The sequence below is a fragment of the Strix uralensis genome, chromosome 6 (genome assembly GCF_047716275.1).
Source record: "Strix uralensis isolate ZFMK-TIS-50842 chromosome 6, bStrUra1, whole genome shotgun sequence".
Taxonomy (NCBI): Eukaryota; Metazoa; Chordata; class Aves; order Strigiformes; family Strigidae; genus Strix; species Strix uralensis.
The window spans coordinates 3,915,487-3,936,638 of record NC_133977.1 but is presented as its reverse complement, the minus strand read 5'-3'; the positions used below and the strand labels follow the sequence as shown (position 1 = coordinate 3,936,638).

At 53.2% G+C, this 21,152-nt stretch overlaps 2 protein-coding genes across 3 annotated transcripts; both read left to right on the top strand.

Annotated features, from left to right (window-relative positions):
- Positions 1 to 7,446: 7,446 nt before the first annotated feature.
- Positions 7,447 to 12,464, top strand: LOC141945079 (putative methyltransferase DDB_G0268948). 2 transcript variants are annotated; one of them, XM_074872564.1, is made up of 7 exons: positions 7,447 to 7,623; positions 8,798 to 8,926; positions 9,181 to 9,341; positions 9,616 to 9,829; positions 10,491 to 10,591; positions 11,314 to 11,451; positions 12,038 to 12,464. In XM_074872564.1, exons 2-7 carry the CDS (start codon positions 8,816 to 8,818, stop codon positions 12,126 to 12,128), a joined length of 816 nt encoding a protein of 271 aa, XP_074728665.1. In that variant the 5' UTR covers positions 7,447 to 7,623; positions 8,798 to 8,815; the 3' UTR covers positions 12,129 to 12,464. The 2 variants fall into 2 exon arrangements, with proteins under 2 accessions (XP_074728665.1, XP_074728666.1); XM_074872565.1 differs by lacking the exon at positions 7,447 to 7,623 and adding an exon at positions 7,997 to 8,089.
- A 7,066-nt stretch (positions 12,465 to 19,530) lies between these two features.
- Positions 19,531 to 20,740, top strand: LOC141945027 (interferon lambda-3-like). Its single transcript, XM_074872357.1, has 5 exons — positions 19,531 to 19,692; positions 19,961 to 20,038; positions 20,214 to 20,357; positions 20,466 to 20,546; positions 20,638 to 20,740. The coding sequence occupies exons 1-5, from the start codon at positions 19,531 to 19,533 to the stop codon at positions 20,731 to 20,733; spliced, it is 561 nt and encodes a 186-aa protein (XP_074728458.1). The 3' UTR covers positions 20,734 to 20,740.
- The last annotated feature ends 412 nt before the right edge of the window (positions 20,741 to 21,152 follow it).

The window sequence follows — 21,152 nt, the reverse complement described above, 5'->3', positions numbered from 1 at the left end:
CTCCTGCTCTCTGCTGCGCCCTCCTGCATCCTCACGCATTTTCCCCGGCCCCCCCCGAATCCTCCTGCACCCTCTTGCATCCTCCCGCACCCTCTTGCACCCTCCTGTACCATCCTGTGCCCTCCTGCACCCTCTTGCACCCCCCTGCATCCTCCTGCTCCCTCCTGCACCCCCCTGAACTACCCTCCACCCTTCCGTGCCCTCCTGCACCCTCTGCATCCTCAGACATCCTCCTGCTCCCTCCTGCACCCCCTTGAACCATCCTGCACCCTTCCACATCCTCCTGCACCCCCCTGAACCATCCTGCACCCTTCCACATCCTCCTGCACCCTCTTGCATCCTCACACACCCCCCTGCACCCCCCTACATCCTCCTGCTCCCTCCTGTGCTTCCCTGCATCTTCCTGCTCCCTCCTCCATCCTCCTGCTCCCTCCTGCACCCAACTGAACCATCCTGCACCCTCCTGTGCCCTCCTGCATCCCACTGCACACCCCTGCATCCTCCTGCAACCCCACACACATTCCCACACCATCCTGTACCCTCCTGCATCCTCACACAACACCCCTGCATCCTGCTGTACCCTCTCACAATTTCCCACCCCCACCCCCCCGTGTCTTCCTGCTCCCTCCTGCACCCCCCTGAACCATCCTCCACCCTCCCACATATTCCCACACCCTCCTCGATGCCTGTTTCAGCTGGGGCATGAGGGCCACCACTAGCCATCACAGCATGGCCAGAAAACAGAAATCCCCCCCCTTGCCAATCCTCCACACCACCACGCTTCCAGGCTTGTTCCCACTTGGCTTTCAGGACACAGCGCTGTGATCCTGGGAACTGCAATGGGAAATGAGCAGGGCGTGATGGACTCGGCCATCCGCTGGCACAGGGGTTTTTGGAGGAAGAAGAGCCTAAAAGATTGCTGCCTTCCCCTTTATTTCTTCCTTTCTTATGAATATTCCTATCACACGCCTAGCTCAGACCCCAAGGAAGAAGAAAAAAAGCTTCAACACTGAATTAAGATGGTCCTGAATCTTGTTGAATTATCACAGGTTTGATTCCTTTTCGGAACAGACCATCAAGCATCAGCCAGTCCCCAAAGCAATCACTCTAAGTGTGGCTGGCCGTGCACATCCCGAAGAGTCATTTAATTTTAGTACAGCAGCTTCCTGACACCACTGAATTTTTTGCTTATCCCAGCAGATACAATAATATAATCTACTATATCCTCAAGCCCAGCACACACGCGCGAGGAAAGGTGAAATAAAATCAATTTTCACTCATGTTTCTCTCCCTCTTTTTAATTCCAGGGCTTGCTAATTCACCATCAGTGAATTTATGGCCCCTTGGATGCCCGAGAGCCCTGGAAAGTGAAGCTCTGTGATAAGGCACAACCATTTTGTAACAGTGCTGCAAAATGCCTGAAAGGAAAGTACTCAGCTCGGGGACTTGGTAGCATCCAAATCCAGCCCTGATGGTTATTCCACAGGGGGAGATCAAGTGTGGAGGCTCACAGACCCCTGCCAGGGTGTAGAAGCAGCCGGGGGCAGAAGGGGGAATTCAGCTGGAGCACTTTTAGGAGGAGTCAACTAAACCGCACGGACATTGCAACCATCACACACAAACCCAGGCAGCATCAGCGGTGGCTTCCCCTACGGACTCACCTCCCCTCTCCGATTCTGTATCCACCAGTGGAGACAGGAGGTGGGAAACCTCTGGGCACCTGAAACACAGGGGCTGAAGCTGAAGTGAGAGGTACGTGGTGCTTCTCATCTACTCTAGGACCTTAGTCTTCAAGTCTGATGCTCTCCAAAAAGCATTGGAGCCCAAGAGTCCTCCGTTTCTCTCTGAATCTTTGCTCCCAAGTGTCTAAAAATAAATATTTCTGGTAAGGAGAAGAGAAACCCCACTGCCAGAATATGGGTGGGCTGCTTCTCCCACCCAGGTCCAGCCCTCTCTCCAAGTTGCTGCACTGGGAGCTGGGGATGCTGACGAGTTTCAGCAGCAAAAGCCGACAGCACCAGGAAGCTGACAGGACTGCTGGCATCCCGTCAGGAACCGGCTGTGCCCACCAACACCGAAATCACCACCTGCTACCTTTGCGTGGGCCACCCTGAGACCTGCAGCGCTGGACTGCAGTGCCACCAAGGTGAGTTGGGACATGCGGGTCTGCTTAAGGCCATCGGGTAAGGAGAGATCAGAGTTACAAATGAATTGGAGACAATGATAAGCTGTTGGTGCTGCTTTTATCAGCAAAAAAAGACGTAAGATGAGCCAGGAAGCACGGAGGAGCCTCCAGTCCCTGCGTGTGGAACGGGAGATCTCGGCATGCTCTGCCATGGATTCTCAGGTGACTTCTAAATTTAATTTCATTCATCATCCCCACAATCAGTCTTCCCATCTTCCTTAATTAAAAGGTGAAATTATGGGAGAAGGACTTGTTTCTTACTGTTTCTGGAAGATCCCAGTGCTGGGGCTTTGCTCTCAGCCAGGGCTTTCAGCTCCACCATGAGCTGTGCATCATCGTTCACAAGGAAGGATTTAGGGCAGGATGAGGCAAGGGGGGAGGCAGGATTTCAAAGTCAAGGGCGCTCTCCTCTGCAGACTTCCTCCTCTGCCCTTGAGCTTGCCCCCACCTGCCTTTTTTTCTTCCCCAACCTTTTGTGTGCTTGAGCATGAGAATAACCAGCCAACCTGCCAGCTGCTATTAAAAGGATCCGGCAATGGGCCGTGACACTTACTTGCGTGGGTGTGGAGGCACTTTCCCCAAAATAGTCACTTCTGCAGAGACTCCCTTCTCCCTCTCTCCCTCGCTGGTTGATCCACTGGGTCTCTCTTTCATCTGGGCTCTCTTTTCACATGAGCACTGATTTCTTCTGGGTTGCAGATGCCAGAGACCAGGCAGGGACAGCCCCGATCCCAGCCGAGACCTTGAGGCACACACACGGCCATGCAATCAGCTGAGACATCCTTGATTTATGGCTAACTCCCTTCCCTACAAGGAGATTTTATCCCATGCCCTGCTGCTTGTAAGCCAAGAGAATTATGTTCTTCATTAATTTAAAGTACGAGCCCTCTAGGTTTAAAAAGAGCCTCGTAGAAATACCAAGTATTTTCCGATCCCTTTATTCCTCATTGTGAAATAAATCTTGTTCCTTTCCCATCGGAGAACAAATAAACAGGCCAAAGTCTCCCGAGAGCCAAAGCCTTACTTGGGGTCTTAAAAGCAAATAATTTTCTTCACAAGGCAAGAGAAATATCACCGGCTTCTTCACAGTGTAAATAACCGGGGTGATAGAGCCAGAAGTGATGCTCCGGGGAGCAGCGTGCCTTGAGTGTTTCACCCGTTCCCCCTCGGGTGCTGTGGTCCCATTATATTTTCATATCACCGCTACCTTCTTGGTGGAGAAGGACTTCAGGGTAGAGACATTTGCACCGTATTTATTTGTTCCTAGTGAGCAAGAGCCTGATGGTTACAGACTCTTTTGACTCCTCGGTGTAGTTATCACCTGAATACATGTCCCCCAAGCTCCGAGGCTGTCGGGTCGGAAGGAGGACAGCATCAGCCCCATCCTGGATCAGTATCCTGGTGATGGTGAGGTTGGCCCCAGCCTGCTCAGCCCTCCCACAGCTGCTGCTCACCCTTTCTGCCTGCCCTCTGGGTATCCTCCCTCCAGCGTGGTCCAGCAAAGAGCTGCTGAGTCAATGGACACTGAAATGAAATTTAAAACAATTAAAATTGTAAATCAAATGCAGCACTGCAACGGGGAAACTTGCCTCCTCTTCCTTTAGCTCCATGCCACACACAATCCCTTTGCAGGGTTCAGTGCCAGAAGGCCAGCGCTGTGTAGGATGGGGCTCGGCATCTTCCACAGGTCGTGCTGAGGAGTCAGAGTTGCATTGGCTGAAGTACGGCCCTGGACATCACCAAGGCTCCCACCAGGGTGGGCACAGAGCATTCCTTGACATACGCACTGCGTCTGGATTTCTTTTCCCAGGATAACATCTTGGAGCTCATTACAAGCAGTAATGATGGTGCCAGCATGTGCGTTGGGACCCTACTTGTCCCAGTTGCTCTTGGGGAATTGCCCAGTGTTCAAAATCTCTAAAATTGAGGCTGCGTATTTCACGCCACAGCGCTGCTTTGCCCAGATCTGAAGGTCAGCACGTCCCCTCCTTCATCTTCCTCCCACAGGCAGGGGCAGGATGCAGTGGCGATGCCAAATTACAAGCAGCAAGCCCATGACTTGGCTGTGGGCTACAAAATTGCTGTGATTTTAAGGTGTATGTTTAAAGGCCTGGCCAAAGGGGCACCTCCGCTACCAGGGAAAGAGGATTCATCCATGAGAGGCCAAGTCCTGCAGCATCACCTCTACACAGCTGCTAGCAGCAGCGGGCAGAGATGTCCGGCCCAAGGAAAGGAGGGGAACGAGAAAACTATGAGTATCCCAAACTCCTTCAGGCACCACACATCTTCTCAGCACCTTGAGTTTAGCAAGATATGGTTAAGTGGTGTCCCTCTCCATCCGTACCTAGTAGCAACCACAACAAAATTCCCTCATGAGGATGCAGCTGGCCAGAGCTGGGGGTTTTCCTCAAATTTCTCCTGATAGATGTGGGAAGATGACCTGGAGTGTTTTCCAGGTAGGGAATTATCCGCAGAGAAGGTGGAGAATTGAAGCCTCTGAGCGAGACATTTTGTAATCGTTTTAGTACTCAGAACCTCTAAAATTGGGAGACCCTCTGAAAGATGTGGCTCGGTGTATCTGGCAGCGTTTGAGCTCCATGGGCAGAATCACACCGTAGGAGTGGTGTAACCTGGAGGTGAGCAGGACACTGACTTCATTGCAGAGAAGGAGGGGGAATGACACATCGTTAAGGAAAACAGAAAACCCATTATGATTTTCAAAGCTGCCCAGGTAAAAAAACAAAGGGCCCAGAGTTGAGGTGGCTGGGCTTAACATACAGTCATGGAGAAAATAAATGAGAATTCCTTTTCCATTTCAGAAATAGGTATAATTAATTAGAAGGTGGTTTTGAGTTTTGTAACGCATGTTTTGTAGCTGCAGGAAAAGAAGCTGCTTAATAGTTCTCCAAGTGAAATTAGGGAAGATTTTTTTACCAGAAAGTTATTGCTGGGGATGGTGTGAATGCAGTTACAGAGCCAGGCTCGCTCCAAGTGACATCTGTATTCTGGATAAAACAGAGCAGCTTTTCCCCACCAGCACCAAAACAAGGTAGGAGGGTGTCTGGTTTCAGCTGGGATGGAGCTAATTTCTTTTTTTCCTTCTTCTTAGTAGCTAGAGTAGTGCTGTATTTTGGATTCAATATGAGATTTGACACAAGAAGAATGTTGATAATGCACTGATGTTTTCAGTTATTGCTACGAAATCAAGGACTTTCCAACTTCCCATGTCCTGCTAGTGTGCAGGTACACAATTGGCTGGAGGGGGCCACAGCCAAACTAACAGACTCAAACTGGCCAGTGGAATATTCCATATCGTGTAACGTCACGCTCGGTGTATAGATGAGGGTGGATCGGGAAGCTCGCTCTGGCTTCCGGGATTGTTGTTTCAGGATTGTCTCTCCTCTGGGATCACTAGCCAGGAATGGGCTGGGCATCGGTCAGTGGGTGGTGAGCAATTGCATTGTGCACTACTCATTTGTATTTTCTATTATTATTATTATTTATTATTATTATTTAATTTCAATTATTAAATTGTTTTTATCTCAACCTGTGTGTCTCCCTACCCTTACCCCTGCAGCTCTCTCGCCCATCCCCTAGGGGTTAGCAAGCCGCTGCGTGGTGTTTGGCTGCCGGCCGGGTTTAAACCACAACAGAAGGGAAAGGAAATCTTTAGAAATACCAAAGCATCTGGCTAAGGTGGTGTCAGATGTTTTGTTTTCATGAGGCAGCACTGTTTCCCTTGGATGTCAGGTCATTACACTGAGAAAAAGAAATCAGTGTAGTATTTACTGATGTGTGATGAAACGAACCACAATAATAGAAACAAAATGGCTTTTTCCATATCAAGACGAGACATTTCATCACTGCGGAAATGACGGTGTTGTGGGTGAAAAACACTGACAAGTGATGCAGGAAGACTGACAGGAGTCTCATTTGTGCTTTTTTTTGGAGGTTTATTAATTCAGGACCCTGCTATATGACTTAAATCCACAGGGCCTGTAGGTCTGGGGAACAAGTTGGGAAGACCCCAAGGGCAATCCTTATTCCTTAAAGCCTGTGGATTTAATAAGTGGGCTGGTAGGGATGATGGACAGTGTCTGATTCTCTGTGCCTGGGGTATAACTCACATTTCAGCTAAGGCTCAGCAATCCAAAGGTCAAGGAGACCAATTTATTGCTGCATGGTGCAGGGCCATCGGAGATTAGCTGTCACTTGGGGAATATAAACAGGTCTAGAGCTGGGGTAGGGAGTCAAAGGCAGCTGAATGCAGTGTGTCAAAGGCTGGGAGAGCTTAGAAAAAGACTGGTGTCGTTTGCAGCCCATGGCTGGCTCGTACTTTCTTTTACTGCAGGCGTTTGGTCTCAGCTTTAGCCAGAGGACAATCAGTTGAATATCATCTGCACATTGCCCATGAGAGCAGCCCGTGCTGTGGAAACTTGAGGTAGGAAGAGTGCAGGTGCCTGAAGCCCAGGGCATCAACCCCTCCTGCATGCAGTCATGCTCTCCACAAAGGACACACAAAATTGGGGTATCTAAACCCCAGAGAGGCCGGACTCTTGCCAGATGCTGCAGGATGCTGTGGGTTGTGAAAATACAGGGTGTTTCAGTGCTTGTGTTGTATTTTCTCTTGGCACAGATATGCATCCTCTGGTACAATTAAGCAGCAGGTGACCCAAATGAAATAAATACGCGGGATACAAGCCCTGTAATGTCAGCCCAGGCTTTGATTCAGCAAACTGCTGCCAGGTGGCCTCCGTCTTCAGCCCCTGGGTAAGTTCCACTGATTTCTCTTAAAATTAGGGGGGGTCTTAAAGGCTGTGCTAATTAGCAGAGATTCACAAGTGCTGTGTTAAATGTAAATTGAAATTGAACGTGGGTCAAGCACCCTTCGGCTCTGCTGGCTTGAGCTCTGTGTAATTAACATTACTCCGGCGTGGGAAGGGGTAATGCCCTAAAGCAGGGTGGGGGCTTTGCCTAGTCCTGAAATACCAATGCTCTGTGCTCTTAACGTTGGTGCTGGGGTTATACAGGCTCTGGTTATGCTTTTTCTCTTTCTGCTAGCTAACAGGAGGGGATTTCAGCGCAGCCAGACCCCTGTGAGTAGGGCTGTGAGTGCCGTTCTGCTGCTCCTTTGCCCCCTCTGCTGGGATGTGCGGGGCGGCTGCGCACCCCCCGCTTCGGGGCCGTTCCCAAAGCTGTCTGGAACGGATAGAAACTGTGTGACCGGGAAAGGCTCGGCTCTCAGGCTCCAGCATCGCGGTGGCAGGGAGCCGCTGGAAGCTGCCTTCCCGTTTCCGCAGCAGGGGGAGCAGCCGGGCCCCGCCGGGGCGGGCGGGACTGGGGGTGGTGCCTGCCCGCCCCTTTGCCCCGGAGCTCCGAACTGGGAGGTGCTGGGAGCTGCTGGTGCCGGGAGCAGCTGTGAGCGAGGGCTGCAGGCGGTAAGAGGAGGGGTGAAGCCGGCGCGGGGCGGGGGGAGGAAGCACCTGGAGGAATCCCCTCCAAAACGGGCTTTCGCAGGGCTGCAGCTCCCTGCTGGGAGCGTCTAGGCCTGAGCTGGGTAAGCAGCTGCCAAGCTCAGCATCGTATCACGCGTTGCAAGATCTAGTAACCCTTTATCGCCTGATGGTGGCTATTTGTGCGTCGCTCGAGGAAACGCGCTGTGTCGCACCCCTCTGCTCGCCGTGAGCGTGCGAGACGCTGCGGTTGCCCATCAGAGGAGGCAGGGAGCCCTCCTGGCAAACTTTCGGGGTGTGTCATCAGCCCATAGAGGGGTTGCTGTCGCAGCCAGTGCGTGCTCAGGCCCCAAAGTAAACAGGATACGGCCGAGAGCCTTCCGCTGCGGCGCCACGGGCCGAGAGCGACGTGCCGGTGGCCACTGGGCCTGGGCTGCTGGGGCCCTGCCTGGTGGGTGCGGGGACCGTGTGGTTTATAGCAGCTGGGGGAAGGCTGGGCGCTCTAGCTGGGAGAGCAGCTTTGGTGGCTGGTGGGAGGCTTAAGGGGCTCGGCGGCGAGGCCAGGCTCACCTCCGTGTGTGGTGACAGGTTTAACAGGGCTCTGGATTTAAAAGAGACTTGGAGTATTTCTGGAGCAGAAAGGGACAAAAAAAAATATCCGATGGTTCAGAAAGCACAGGTGGGGGTTGCTGTGATTGTGTTGCTACTACTGAAATATGGATTTCGTTAAAAAAAACCCCAACCAACCAAACTTTTATGTGGTTAGTTTTTCTGATGCTCTGCTCAGTCCCCCCAAATTCACAGATATTCCAGCTCTAATGGTGACTTATTTCAGAAGATACCCAGGTGGGGCAGGAAAGCAAAGGAGTAAGGAGAGGAAGGGTTTAAAAACCTAGAAAGCTTTTCTTCGTCAGACACTGCTGGTTTGTTTCTACAATTAGCTTATACCTGTGGGCGGGATGCTTGGAGAGCAGGTTCACACTTGCTTGGGGCAGCCTCACAGGCAAAGTCCTCCCCAGGGCTCTGCCAGGAACTGGAGACTTTGGTGCCTACAGTCACGCACTGAGGAGGCAGGAGGAGTTTGATCCCATGGTGACAAACCCCGAGGCAGGAGCAGTTTGATCCCTGGTGACAAACCTGGCTTGCTGCCTCCTCCCAGGTTCCAGGTCACCCAAGCATGGCCACCCAGATGTTCGAGGGGAGAGGGCACGCGGCAGTCTACCAGAAATACAGGTTTGCACCAGGCGAAGAGCTGCAGCAAACCATCCTCACCTACCTGCAGGAAAAGGTGAGTGGGGTATGGCCAGGCTGTAGCAAAAAACAAGGTAGTAGTATTTGTGGGTAGTAGTATTTACCCTGCTGGGGGTGTTACCTTGCTTGGTGCCACTTGCTCAGGGCAAGATGTGGGCACTGAAAAGCCTTTCCATGGGTTGTGCCATGCCAAGGCTGTTCCTCTGTGGACGCTGCGGGGAAGGAATGGGGTAAAAGCACAGAAATTGTGTGGCCACTTGCCCACTGAGACGCATCTGCTCCTCCCTGCAGAGGGCAAACCCTGCTGAGCTGGTGGTAGATGTTGGCTGTGGGTCTGGACAAGGCACCCGCTTCCTTGCGGAGCACTTCAAGAAGGTGGTGGGAACAGACATCAGCGAAGCACAGATCCAGGAGGCCAGGGACGCCCCCTCCCTGCCCAACGTCTCCTACCTGTGAGTGTCGGGGCAGCAAGCTCTCAGCCGAAGGCAAAACTCTGGTCCTCACACAGAGGTGGTGTTTTGTGAGTATGATTGTTGTAAGAGCCAGCGGGTGCCAAAGTCAATCCCATTTGATGGGATTCTTGGTGTGAACAGGCATTATCCTAGACTTGCCGTGGTCTTGCATCCCAAACAATCATTATTGACTCCAAAAAATGGCCCACTGACTTCACATCCTACTTCCTAATTTCCATATTACACACTACCTTTTTTCCTTCTCCCACTCCAGTGTGTGCCCTGCAGAGGAGCTGCCGTTCGAGGATGCCTCGGTGGATCTCCTGACATCATTTACGGCTGCACACTGGTTTGATATCGAGAAGTTCATGAAAGAAGCGAACCGGGTGATGAAGCCGGGTGGTTGCGTGGCCATCAGCACCTACACCGTGGACATGAGTCTGCGCTATGGAAACTGCTCTGAAAAACTGACCAAAGTCTTCAGGGAGGTAGGGTGATGAAACTTAAACCTCAGGGCTTCCCCTCCTGGTCTGGGCAGGAGGAAATGTGTAGTGCTTCGATGCAGAGAGGAAAGCAATGGGCTTGGGGGTATGACTAGAGAACTCCTATTGCAGGATGGGGCATAGGGATGGTTAAATACAGGGATGAAGTTGAGATGGGGATTAGTGGTTCCCCTGCAGGACTGAGGCTGGTTGGATGAGGAGAAAAGGGACATTAGGATTAATAGGACAGACTCTGGTGTGGCAAGATGGGCTGCGGAGCAGATTTGGGAGGCTGGTATCATCAAAGAGACTTCTCCTCTTGCTCTGATCGCAGTGAAATGAATGGGAAGTAGAAACTGTTTGGAAAGAGGGTTTTTTGGTGATGTTTCTTGACAAAGATTTTTTTAACAACTCAATAAAAGGAGATTTTTCCACTGTGAGTAAAAGCGGTGTAGGGAGGAGGATAGGACCCTTATCTCTACAATAAAGTAGGATCCTTAAATTCTTGACACTAAATAAGATTTTGTGTATTTTAATGCAAGGAATATTAAAAAAAAAAAGTACATGTATGAATGCATCAGATCTAGGGCCAAGCAAACCTGAGTTAAGTGGAAACTGAGAGCTTCAAGTGGCTTTGTGTTTGTTTTTTAATATGCTTTCTTTACAGACCTGGGACCTGATTTTAAAATACTCGCATGATAGACTAAAAATCGTCTTGGAAGACTACAAAGACATCTTTGAGGCCTTGCCGTTTCCAGACAAGAAGAGGTGAGCAGAAACCCCTCAGCACAGCACCGGGAGTGGATAGAGGTGGCGTCTCAGCTCTTCCACAGGGCTGCTCTGCCATTGGCCCAGCGAGGACATGAGGGAGCAGGGTTTGCCACAGCAGGGGGCTGCCAGGTTTCAGCAAATGCCTTTGCATCGTGGCAGAGCTGTGTGGCTGCATTTCCACTCCTGTTGGATTTAATGTGGCTCTATGCTGGGCAAGCAAGTGTGATCTAAGGGCTGCAAGGACCCTTCCTGCTCCAGCCAGGATTGGGTTAGATTTTTTTAGTTGGTGGTTTATGATAATTTGAGGCTTAATGGATGAAGGGGAAAAATGGAGTGAGAGAGAACCTGCCCCTGGCCTCCAGGGAGCCAGTGCCTGACTCCCTACCAAGGCATGGGGCAGGGACTGACTCCACAGGCAAAAAGGAGATGGTGGTGGTGGTGTTGCAGAGGTGGTGGTGTCCTGGCTGCTGGAGAGGAACGGGCTCTGCAGGTAGGCCTGTATCAAAAGGGCTGTTCAAGTCACAGAGTCTTGATGGGACCTGGGGCCATCACTTAGAGCTCCTGACCCACCAAATGCCACAATCTGATGTTGTTTCCATCTGTTGGACCTTTGATGGTGTCAGGTATTTTATTCACCACCACCTCAATCTGTTGTCCTTGTTCTGCTGCCTTTGAAATTTAACATGCCAATGCTCCTTTCTTCCCTGTCTCCCTCCTAGAATCACTGATATCTTTGACAAAATTCCCATGACGATTGCTGGTGTGGTTGGTTACATGGAGTCTGCCTCTCCATATCAAGTCTTTAAGAAGAATGACCCCAAAGCTGCAACATCCCTCCTCCAAGAGACTGAAAAGAGGTGAGAAAACCGCTTGTGAAAACAAGCAGGACACAGAGGACCTGTCTTATGCCGTGCATGGAGAGTGAGATTGTGGAGGCCCCTTCAAAGCTGGAAGTGAGCTGTGCAGTGATGCACTCCCTCCTTCCCCCCTGGTGTGGACAGAGACTTGTCAGAGGTTAAACAGCAGATCTTCTGCTGCTCACGGCGTGACTGACCTGTTTGAGTCAGTTGACTTAAACTTTGAGTCCATGTAGCTGTATGTGTTCTTGCACTGGTGTATCCATGTAAGTCTCATGTCAGAAGGATCTTGAGTTTCTTTGCCTTGCTCTCGATTAGTAGAGGGCAGGAAAAATATTGACAGTTGCATCTTAAACTATCTATTTTGGCCCACAACAAGGGCCTGCTCCCTGGGAAGGGAAGACATCCCTGTACCTGCGAACTTATTCACTGACCAGAACAACCCTTGTGTGTGTGCTGGAAGCATCTGCCATCACAACCTCTGTGCTTTGGGTGGAAGAGACCTATCTTTGGTTGTAGATGTTGCCCCATATTGGGTGGGAGCTGGCTGGGCAGAGTGAGACCCTTCCTCTGCTTCTTGTTTCAGGATGCTGGAGACAATGGGAGTTTCCTCTCCTGAAACCCCAGTGGAGTTCTGGGTGAGGCACGTCTGTGTGCTGGGGTGCAAGGGACGGTGACAGGAAACCCTTCTGACCTGGTGCTGGAAGGGAAGGAAGAAGTGGGCTGTCTCCTAATACCCCACTTGTAACCATTCTTATTCTTCGGGGAGATTGATGCTTATTTTGCTGATTAAAATTTTGATTTTCTCTGGAAAGCAGACAGAGTTTATGCCTGCTCTCGGGTTCCTGTCCACCTTGGTCCTCCAGTTGGCCCAGTGCTGTGCCCTCAGCACTGCAAGGGTCCAGTTTCAGAATGGTGGTGGTTGGATTGCACATGGGGATGAGAATCACAGTAACAGCTGAGAAACTTGCTGCATTTCTTACACTATGATAATAAAAAAAGGCTGAGAAAAAGTTGCTTTTGGTTCTTCTTTTTACAAGAGGCTGTAGAGCACCTGCTGGGGTGGGACTAACTGTACTTCACGGGCACTGCTTACCTAGGCCCTGAGTGGCCTTCTGTTTTGCAGGGTAGTAAGGCCTTTGACACCGTTTCCCACAGCATTCTCCTGGCGAAACTGGCTGCTCACAGCTTGGATGGGCACACGCTCTGCTGGGTAAAAAACTGGCTGGATGGCCGGGCCCAAAGAGTTGTGGTGAGTGGAGTTAAATCCAGTTGGCGGCCGGTCACGAGTGGTGTCCCCCAGGGCTCGGTTTTGGGGCCACTCCTGTTTAACATCTTTATTGATGATCTAGACGAGGGGATCGAGTGCACCCTCAGTAAGTTTGCAGATGACACCAAGTTGGGTGGGAGTGTTGATCTGCTCGAGGGTAGGGAGGCTCTGCAGAGAGACCTGGACAGGCTGGAGCGATGGGCTAAGGCCAACTGTATGAGCTTCAATAAGGCCAAATGCCGGGTGCTGCACTTCGGCCACAACAACCCCCAGCAGCGCTACAGGCTTGGGGAGGAGTGGCTGGAGAGCTGCCAGTCAGAGAGGGACCTGGGGGGGTTGACTGACAGCCGGCTGAACATGAGCCAGTAGTGTGCCCAGGTGGCCAAGAAGGCCAATGGCATCCTGGCCTGTATCAGCAATAACGTGGCCAGCAGGGACAGGGAAGGGATCTTACCCCTGGACTCGGCACTGGTGAGGCCGCACCTCGATGACTGGGTTCAGTTTTGGGCCCCTCACTCCAAAAAGGCCATTGAATGACTCGAGCGTGTCCAGAGAAGGGCAACGGAGCTGGTGCAGGGTCTGGAGCACAGGTCTGATGGGGAGCGGCTGAGGGAACTGGGGGGGTTTAGTCTGAAGAGGAGGCTGAGGGGAGACCTCATCGCCCTCTAGAACTACCTGAAAGGAGGGTGCAGAGAGCTGGGGATGAGTCTCTTGAACCAAGGAACAAGCGATAGGACAAGAGGGAATGGCCTCAAGCTGTGCCAGGGAAGGTTTAGACTAGATGTTAGGAAGTATTTCTTTACAGAATGGGTTGCTGAGTGTTGGAATGGGCTGCCCAGGGAGGTGCTAGAGTCCCCATCCCTGGTGGTGTTTAAGAGTCGGATTGACCCAGCGCTGAGGGATCTGGTGGAGTTGAGAACAGTGTGAGGTTAATGGTTGGACTGGATGATCTTCAAGGTCTTTTCCAACCGAGATGATTCTGATTCTGTATGTGGGTTTGAGGTAGGAAGGGGCCGTTTGCCACTCTTCCTGCCCAAGCTAAGCTAGGAGCCATGTGCTGTCTTTGAAGGCTGAGCTGGAAAGGGGATGCTCTTGCTTGCTATGTGACCCCATCCCTGGTGCCTTGCCAGTGGGTGCAGCAAATACCAGCAGCTTATCTGCCCCAGGCTTGTCTGGCGCCATGCAGCGCTGCTGCTGTGGCCCTCACGAGGCTACTCGCCCTCAGCACAACTCAGGAGCCATTCTGGGGTGGCTGCCACAGGGGAGCAGGTTTGTGCTCCCCTCTGTCCCAGCCTGCTATCGCTCACCCACGCTGCAAATGGAAGATTAGAGGCTGCGTTTTGGGGAGGGGCAGATGGAGACAATGAGGTCCAAGACTGGGCACAGCCCAGCACAGGTCCCCTCCTGTTTGCTTTCCAGATATTGTAAGTCCAGGCACAGCCTCTGTGGGGGACCTTTCCCTTTCCTGTAACTCCTGCTCTTGACAAGAAGGTTGTCCTGATGCCACGGGTAGGGCTGTGGCCTCACTGTGTTATATCTCGGAGCATTATTAAGAAAGGTAGAAGTGATACCTCTGCTCCCTGCCCCAGAGAGAGCACCTGGAGGGGCTGGAGGTGCTTCAGCTGTGGTCCTGGGGCTCTCAGGTGCAGACACTGAGCCTCCTTAACCCTGGGCACAACTCCATGGGGGTCACTAAGTGTTGGCTCAGCTTGCCTGGGTGGGGAGCAAAGGCTTTGACCCCACTTGGTGGCTCCCAGGAGGGTGGGGGTGTCCCAGGAGGAGAGCTATGGGGAGGAAAGCACGTTGTGTCCAGGGCCATGTGCGAGAGAAGACCCCATGGAGCGGCAATGCTGGGTCACCATCACTGGTGAAGAGGCTGCACTGGGTGCAGGTTGAGTTTGGGCAAGCAGCAGCCATAAAAGCTCCCTCGCTGGGTGAGGATGGCGCTTGTCATCTCCTGCAGGAGCACTAGAGGCCTCTCTCTCCCCGGGAACCCACCAGACACCGCAGCGACCCAGGGGGGTGGTGACCTGTCCAGCTGCCTTGGCTCAGCCTGGTGAGGTGCGTCCTGCGGCCGTGCCTGGGCACGGAGATGTCGCCTGGGAAAAAGGGCTTGTGTGGGGTTTTGACTCACTTTAAATTTCAAACTTCAAGTTTAAATCCACTCACTAATTAACTTCTCAATTAACAGCCCTTCCCTGCCTTGCACTGGCTGCATGCTCAGCACATCCCCCGCGATGATGCAGTGGGTGACCGGCCATGATGTAACTCCAGGGATTGCATCACCAACGCGCTTGGTGTGGTGTTAGCAGCACAAGGAGTGGCACAGACCAGCCTGGCACCACCATGGCGGCTGCTGCCGCTCGTGAGTGCTGGGAGGTGGTGAAGGGTTCTGGAGCGTGAAGCAGGGCCAGCAGTCTTTGGTGGCACCAACACCCTGGGCTGGCGGGGACGGGTCGGTGATGGCTGCCGAGTGGAGGCCACCCGATGTCCCCTGCGCCGGCACCACTGGGCCATGGGCAGTGCTCTTGAACATCACCCAGGGTTTTTATTTTTAAAGGTGGCTTTCTTGGAGCACTTTTTGATTCTTTCTATCTTCTTTCCTAAGACCAGCCGCTTTAGCAGGAGCCAGTTCCTCTTGGACGAGCCTGCTGGCTCCAAAAGGAGCCGGGAAGGAGCAATCCGGGCTTGTCCTTACCCACTCCAGTGGCATGGCTTGTGGCCAAGGCTTTCCCACGCTCACACCATGCAGTAACCAATGAGTCACGGGGCGATTGCCTCACCCGGAGCTAGTGCCTGCAGCCCTGCCCGTTTTCGCTTTCTTTCTTGCACCTGGGATCTCCCACGCACCCAGGATTTCTTGCTCCAAGCAAGTTCAAGTGGCTCCAGCCCAATGGGCTGTGTGAATCCGAGGAGGGGTCTCCATCATCGCCACCTATGCCGCTCTCCCAGTACGGCATGTCTGCAGTCAGGGCTGGGACCCACCGAGGCTGGAGCGATGACTGCGGCAGGTCCCCAGTGTCCTGCAGACCCCCAGGTGCCCCCAGCCCATGGCAGCTTTGGGGGACCCTCTGCTGTTGTGACAAGAGCCAGCACTGTTGTGGTTTGGGGGAGCCAGCATTCGCTGGCCACACTGGGGACCGGGGTGTGGTGGAGGGTGGCATCACCGTGCAAGATGCTGGCTGGCATGCTGATGTCCAGGATGGTGAGACCACGTCCCATTGGGGAAAAGCCCTCACTGCTGCTCAGCCAGGCACCCGTGGGCTTGGCTACGGCTGGCAGCGAGTGAAGCACAAACATCTGAGCAAGGCGCCCAGGAGATGCTCAGCCCTAAGTGCCAGGGGGCTGTGCTCATGGCCCCGGCTTCCCCGCTCAGCTTTCGCTTTTCCTTTGGTGCCTCCGGATCTGCTTTCGCCTGCATGAAGAGATCAGGTTTCGCTTTGATTCTCCAAGCAGAAATGACACCTGGGAGATACAAGGCACAGCGATGGGGATGAGGAGCTGGGTCCCGTGGGGATGTGGTGCTGCTCTGGGACCTGGTGGGTGACCCAGCAGTGTCCCAGCGCTGTCCTCAGCAGGAGCCTGGGGCAAGGGGCAGCGATTCATGGTGGATCCACGTACGTGCCAGGGCGATCTTCCAGCCCTGCTGTGTGTCCATGGGGCTGCAGACGAGGCCACCCCAGCACAGCAGGCACTGGACATCACCTGTCTCAGTGCTGGACGTCACTGTCTGGGTGCTGGGGACCTTGCTCCAGCCCCGCTGGTGGCTGCTGGAGATCCCAACCCAGGTGCCAGAACACCCCAGCCTGGCTCGTACCTTGGTCTGGAGGAGGAAACACCCCGCAGTGCTTGTCCCATGAGCCAGCTGGGCTTCACCATGTGGGACCTAGAGCCACCATCGCCCTCCAGCTCCTCCACAGTGACCTGAAGAGTTCCAGGCAGGACTGGGACCCCCACTCCCTCGCTTCCCTTGCTGGGGACCATTTGTTTTTACACCCCTTGGGCTTTTTTGCTAAGGTGCCATCTATTTCAGCTGAGCTGTGCCTCACCTGGACATCACACATGAAGTTAGTTATGCTAGTTTGGGCTTTTATTTCATAGTTGTATTGAAGGTGAACAAGTTGCATTGAATAAAAAAATTACTTTTCCAAATCTGTGTGTTAATGTTTAATGGGAGAGAAAGGAATGACAATGCCGTTGTCCTGTTTGCTGAGAGTGGACACCAGACCCAAGCCCTGGCTGAGGCCCAGGCTTTTAGTTCCTGAGCCTGCCGCAGCAGGGGAGGCTGGTACAGTAGCAATGTCTGTGACTTGCCGTGAAGAGAAACTCTGTGCCCCCCGTGCTATTGGGCTTTAGTGCTGTGTTTTGCTGTCCTGGCTGTTCTCCAAGCTGTATCTCCACCTGGCTTGGTCAAAGCTGAGACAGCCACTGCCCAAGCCATACTGCTCCCTGCCTGCCATCTCTGGTCCTCTTCACCTCCACCATGGTTTTCCAAGAAAGACCTGAGCTCTCCGAGATGCTGCTGGAGCAGGAGAAGGTCTCAGGGAGGGCTGGATGGATCCTGTGGGTCAACAACCAGTCCTGATTAATCTCTTCATTAATGATCTGGATAATGAGGCAGAGTGTACCTGCAGTGTACCAAGTTCACCTATGACACCCAATTGGGAGAAGCGGGTGATACACCAAAGGGTCATGCTGCCATCCAGAGAGACCTCGACAAGCTGGAGAAATGGGCTGAAAAGAACATTATCCTCTTCAACAAGGAAAAATGCAAAGTCCTGCACCTGGGAAGGAACAGCCCCAGGCACCAGGATGTGCTGGAGACCACCCAGCTGGAAAGCAGCTCGGCAGAAAAGGGCCTGGGGGTCCTGGTGGGCATCAAGTTGAACACAAGCCAGAAACATGCCCTTGCAGCAAAGAAGGTGAATGGTAACTGGGGCTGCATTAGGAGGAGTGTTTCCAGCAGGTCGAGGGAGGTGATCCTTCCCCTCTACTCAGCACTGGTGAGGCCACCCCTGGAGTGCTGGGTCCAGTTCTGGGCTCCCCAGTGCAAGAGAGATGTGGGCCTACTGGAGAGAGTCCAGTGAAGGACCATGAGGCTGAGGAACGGACTGGAGCATCTGAGGCTGAGCGAGCTGTGGCTGTTCAGCCTGGAGAAGAGAAGGCTTGGAGGCTCTCAGTGGTGCCTACTGATGGGACAGGAGGCAATGGGCACAACGTAGAACATGTGGAAGTCCATCTGAACAGGAGAAAACACTTTTTTCTATGAGGGTGTCAAACACTGACACAGATTGTCCAGAGAAGCTGTGGAGTCTCCATCCCTGGAGATATTCAAAACCAGACAATGTCCTGGGCAGCCTGCTCCAGCTGACCCCTAGAGCAGGGGTTGGGGTGGACAATGTCCACAGGTCCCAGACCATCTCCACGACTCGGCACAGCACATCCATGCTGGTCTGCCTGCCCGAAGGTATATCTTTCCACAAACCCATGTAAGAACTTCTCCTGTGTGTGTGGACTCCTTGAAGTCAGCAGTTTATTTCCAAATGTGAACATCAAAAATTGGGTCCTTCTGGAGCAGCGTTCCTCTACCACATGAGGCACCGCACAGTGCATTTATGCCTGTTGCTGCATTATTGTGTATTTACTTTTTAGATACAGATATTGCCCTAATTTTCTATGTTTAATGCTTGATGAATGCGTGAAACCAAAAGCACAGTGGGGATGGCTCCACATCGCAGGAGGTTACCTTGAGAGGTTACCTCAGGGGAAGGGCAGATTTTGCTGAATGGTGGCACTGTTCCAGCTGTCAGCAGAAAGATGTCAATACCTGATATTTGTGCTTCCAGACTAAACAGGGAGGAAACCCCAGCCAGCTCCAGCAGTTGGTGGGGGCAGCAGCCTCATTCACCTCTGGCAGCTTCCCTGAACAACCCTACATCCCACCTGGAAAACACCAGGTGGAAGTGCTCCTGCTTTCACTCTTTTTCCTGCTTTTGTGGTGAGCCTGGTCCCTCAGGATAATACACACGTAAAGCTCATGCCTGCAGCCTGTGTTGTGCAGTGCCCGCTCCCAGCTGCTGCTTTCACCCCCTCCCTGCCGCAGCCGTTGTGCTGCGCTTTCTGTGGGGAAACTGAGGCACAAACTGCTGCTGCCACTCGGGAAGCACCAAAACCTTCCCGGTCACCCCGAGCCCACCGTCCCCGTGGGGCTGCGTGCCTGGGGGTCTCCCGCAGCTTTTGGCGCAGTGCTGGGCTGGCTCATGCCCAGGCTTCCTCGCGCTTGCCAGCACCTCTGCGCCGCTCGACGTGGCAGCAGCGTCCCCCCGTTCAGCTCCCTTGGAGGGGTGGGAGTCAAAGACAGCCCGAGCATCCCGCTGCATCCCTGGGGCGCCGGGCACGCTCGCCCTGTCGAGGCAGGCAGCGGGGCAGGCAGCGGGAGGCAGGCGCTGCCCACACCTGCCGAACCTGCGACTGCGGGATTCCCTCCGTTGCCGCTTTCACTTTCCTCTTTTCAGAGCCGCCAGGCCGTGGGTTTTCCTGCCAATCTGAAAGCGCAATTGCGCCGGGCTGGCAGCATAAAAAGCCGGGGAGATGGGGAACAAGGCAGCCAAGGAGGCGAAGCAGCTTCTCGGGACTGGCCACCAGCCCAACAGCTGAGTGAGCCACCTCCAGCAACACCGTCAGGCATCTCTACACCAGAGATTTAGAGGATCCGACCCAGAGCGCTCCGGTTCATCCTCTCTGGCTTCTTGCACCACAGCCCGTTCACCCCATCATAACCTGCTCACCATCGGGCTCTCGTCGCCAAAATGCTGCACCTTGTCTTGACCCTGCTGCTTGCGCTGGTGCTCCAGACCAGCCTCGGGGCCGTCATCCCCCACAACACCCTGAAGAAGAGCTGCTACCTGTCCAAGTACCGGTTCCCTGTGTTCCACGAGACGAACGCTGTGCTTAGGATGAGGGAGAAGTTTGTGAGTACCACTGGCAATGGGGGGCTGTGGGCTGGACAGGGGCACGGCAGAGGGGATGCTGAATTCGAGACCCTGAGTGACAAGGTGGATGTTTTCTGCATCGGTCTGGGGATGAGGAGGATATTTTCCAAGGGAGTTTGGGGACAAGAAGGATGCTGGGCCAAATTTCGTCCTTGTTTCAAACCCTTCCAGGCTGAGCGGGGTTGCACAACATCGCCAAAAGTCAAGATGACAGTTTTTCAATCTCTCTCTTGGTTTATGTTTGCAGAAGGCCACCAAGCCGCTGGCAGACCGCAAATGCACCGGCAACATCTTCCATCGGAACTGGGACATGGCGAAGCTCTCGGTAAGAGCGAGGCGATCCTGTAAAAAGGGGGTACAGTCCCCTCTCCAGCTGGGACCTCCTGTCAGCTGGTCCCCCCTCCATCCACACCCCTGGGCAGGGCTTTGAGACCCCCATCCTCCAGCCCACGGTCAGCCCTGGCACTTTGGGTCCCTAACTGGGATGTTCCCACCCGCAGGTGCCCGACCGAGTGATGCTGGTGAAAGCCGAGCTGAACCTCACCATCACCGTGCTGGAGCTCCCTGCCGCCCCCAGCTTCGCCAAGACACGCCAGCAGCCCCTTGCCTTCCTCACCCAAGTCCAGAATGACCTGCAATGCTGGGTGAGTGCCCCCCCAAAACCCCCCCAGGCCTGTGTTGGCTCTGCGGCCCCTGCGCTGGCAGCAGCACCGTGGGGCATCACCATCCTCACGTGGCTGCTTTCCTCACAGATGGACACAGAGGCTCCTTCACATGAGCCCTCTGAGAAACTGAGCCGCTGGCTGAACAACCTGCAGACAGCCAGGGAAACGGTAAGTCAGGCCAGCAGGGTGAGGGGGTTTCGGGGTGCTAGCCCGCTGCACCCTGTCTCCAGCACTAACCTGCCCCTCCTCCCCACTGCAGAAGACCAACAGCTGCCTGGAAGCCTCCGCCATCCGCCACATCTTCGAAGTGCTGAACGACCTGCGGTGCGTGGCCTTCGAGGAGCAGTGTAATTAGACCCCGCCGCGGCATGGCACCGCACTCACCAGCCCCAAAGGATGCCGAGGTCCGGGAAAATGAATTTTATTGCATTGCTGGACTGTATTTCCTATTTAAGAATTTTTCTTATTTATGTGATCTCAGGGAGCAATTTCTTTTTCGCATTGTCTTAAATTATTGTGTATTTATTAGATATTTTTGTTTTGCTGGTTTTCAGAACACTGACTGTTTTTAAGAAAATCTATTTTTGTACCTGCTATTTATTACAGAGTATATGATGTATATTTATTTGCCTGTATAAATTTTTTTTTACATGCTATTTAATATGAAAAATAAAATAGATACCATAAACAGACAGGCTGCCATCATATGGTTTTACTACGCTTTGCTATAATATCACCCCTTTGGAAAAATGAGTTACGGGGGGCGTGAGGGAG

Excerpts from the sequence above, each read along its gene's own strand:
- LOC141945079 (XM_074872564.1), top strand. The coding sequence starts at position 8,816 with ATGGCCACCCAGATGTTCGAGGGGAGAGGGCACGCGGCAGTCTACCAG. Across the intron at positions 8,927-9,180 it reads TCACCTACCTGCAGGAAAAG|AGGGCAAACCCTGCTGAGCT; the intron begins GTGAGTGGGGTA and ends TCCTCCCTGCAG. Across the intron at positions 9,342-9,615 it reads CTGCCCAACGTCTCCTACCT|TGTGTGCCCTGCAGAGGAGC; the intron begins GTGAGTGTCGGG and ends CTCCCACTCCAG.
- LOC141945027 (XM_074872357.1), top strand. The coding sequence starts at position 19,531 with ATGCTGCACCTTGTCTTGACCCTGCTGCTTGCGCTGGTGCTCCAGACC. Across the intron at positions 19,693-19,960 it reads TTAGGATGAGGGAGAAGTTT|AAGGCCACCAAGCCGCTGGC; the intron begins GTGAGTACCACT and ends TTATGTTTGCAG. Across the intron at positions 20,039-20,213 it reads GGGACATGGCGAAGCTCTCG|GTGCCCGACCGAGTGATGCT; the intron begins GTAAGAGCGAGG and ends TCCCACCCGCAG.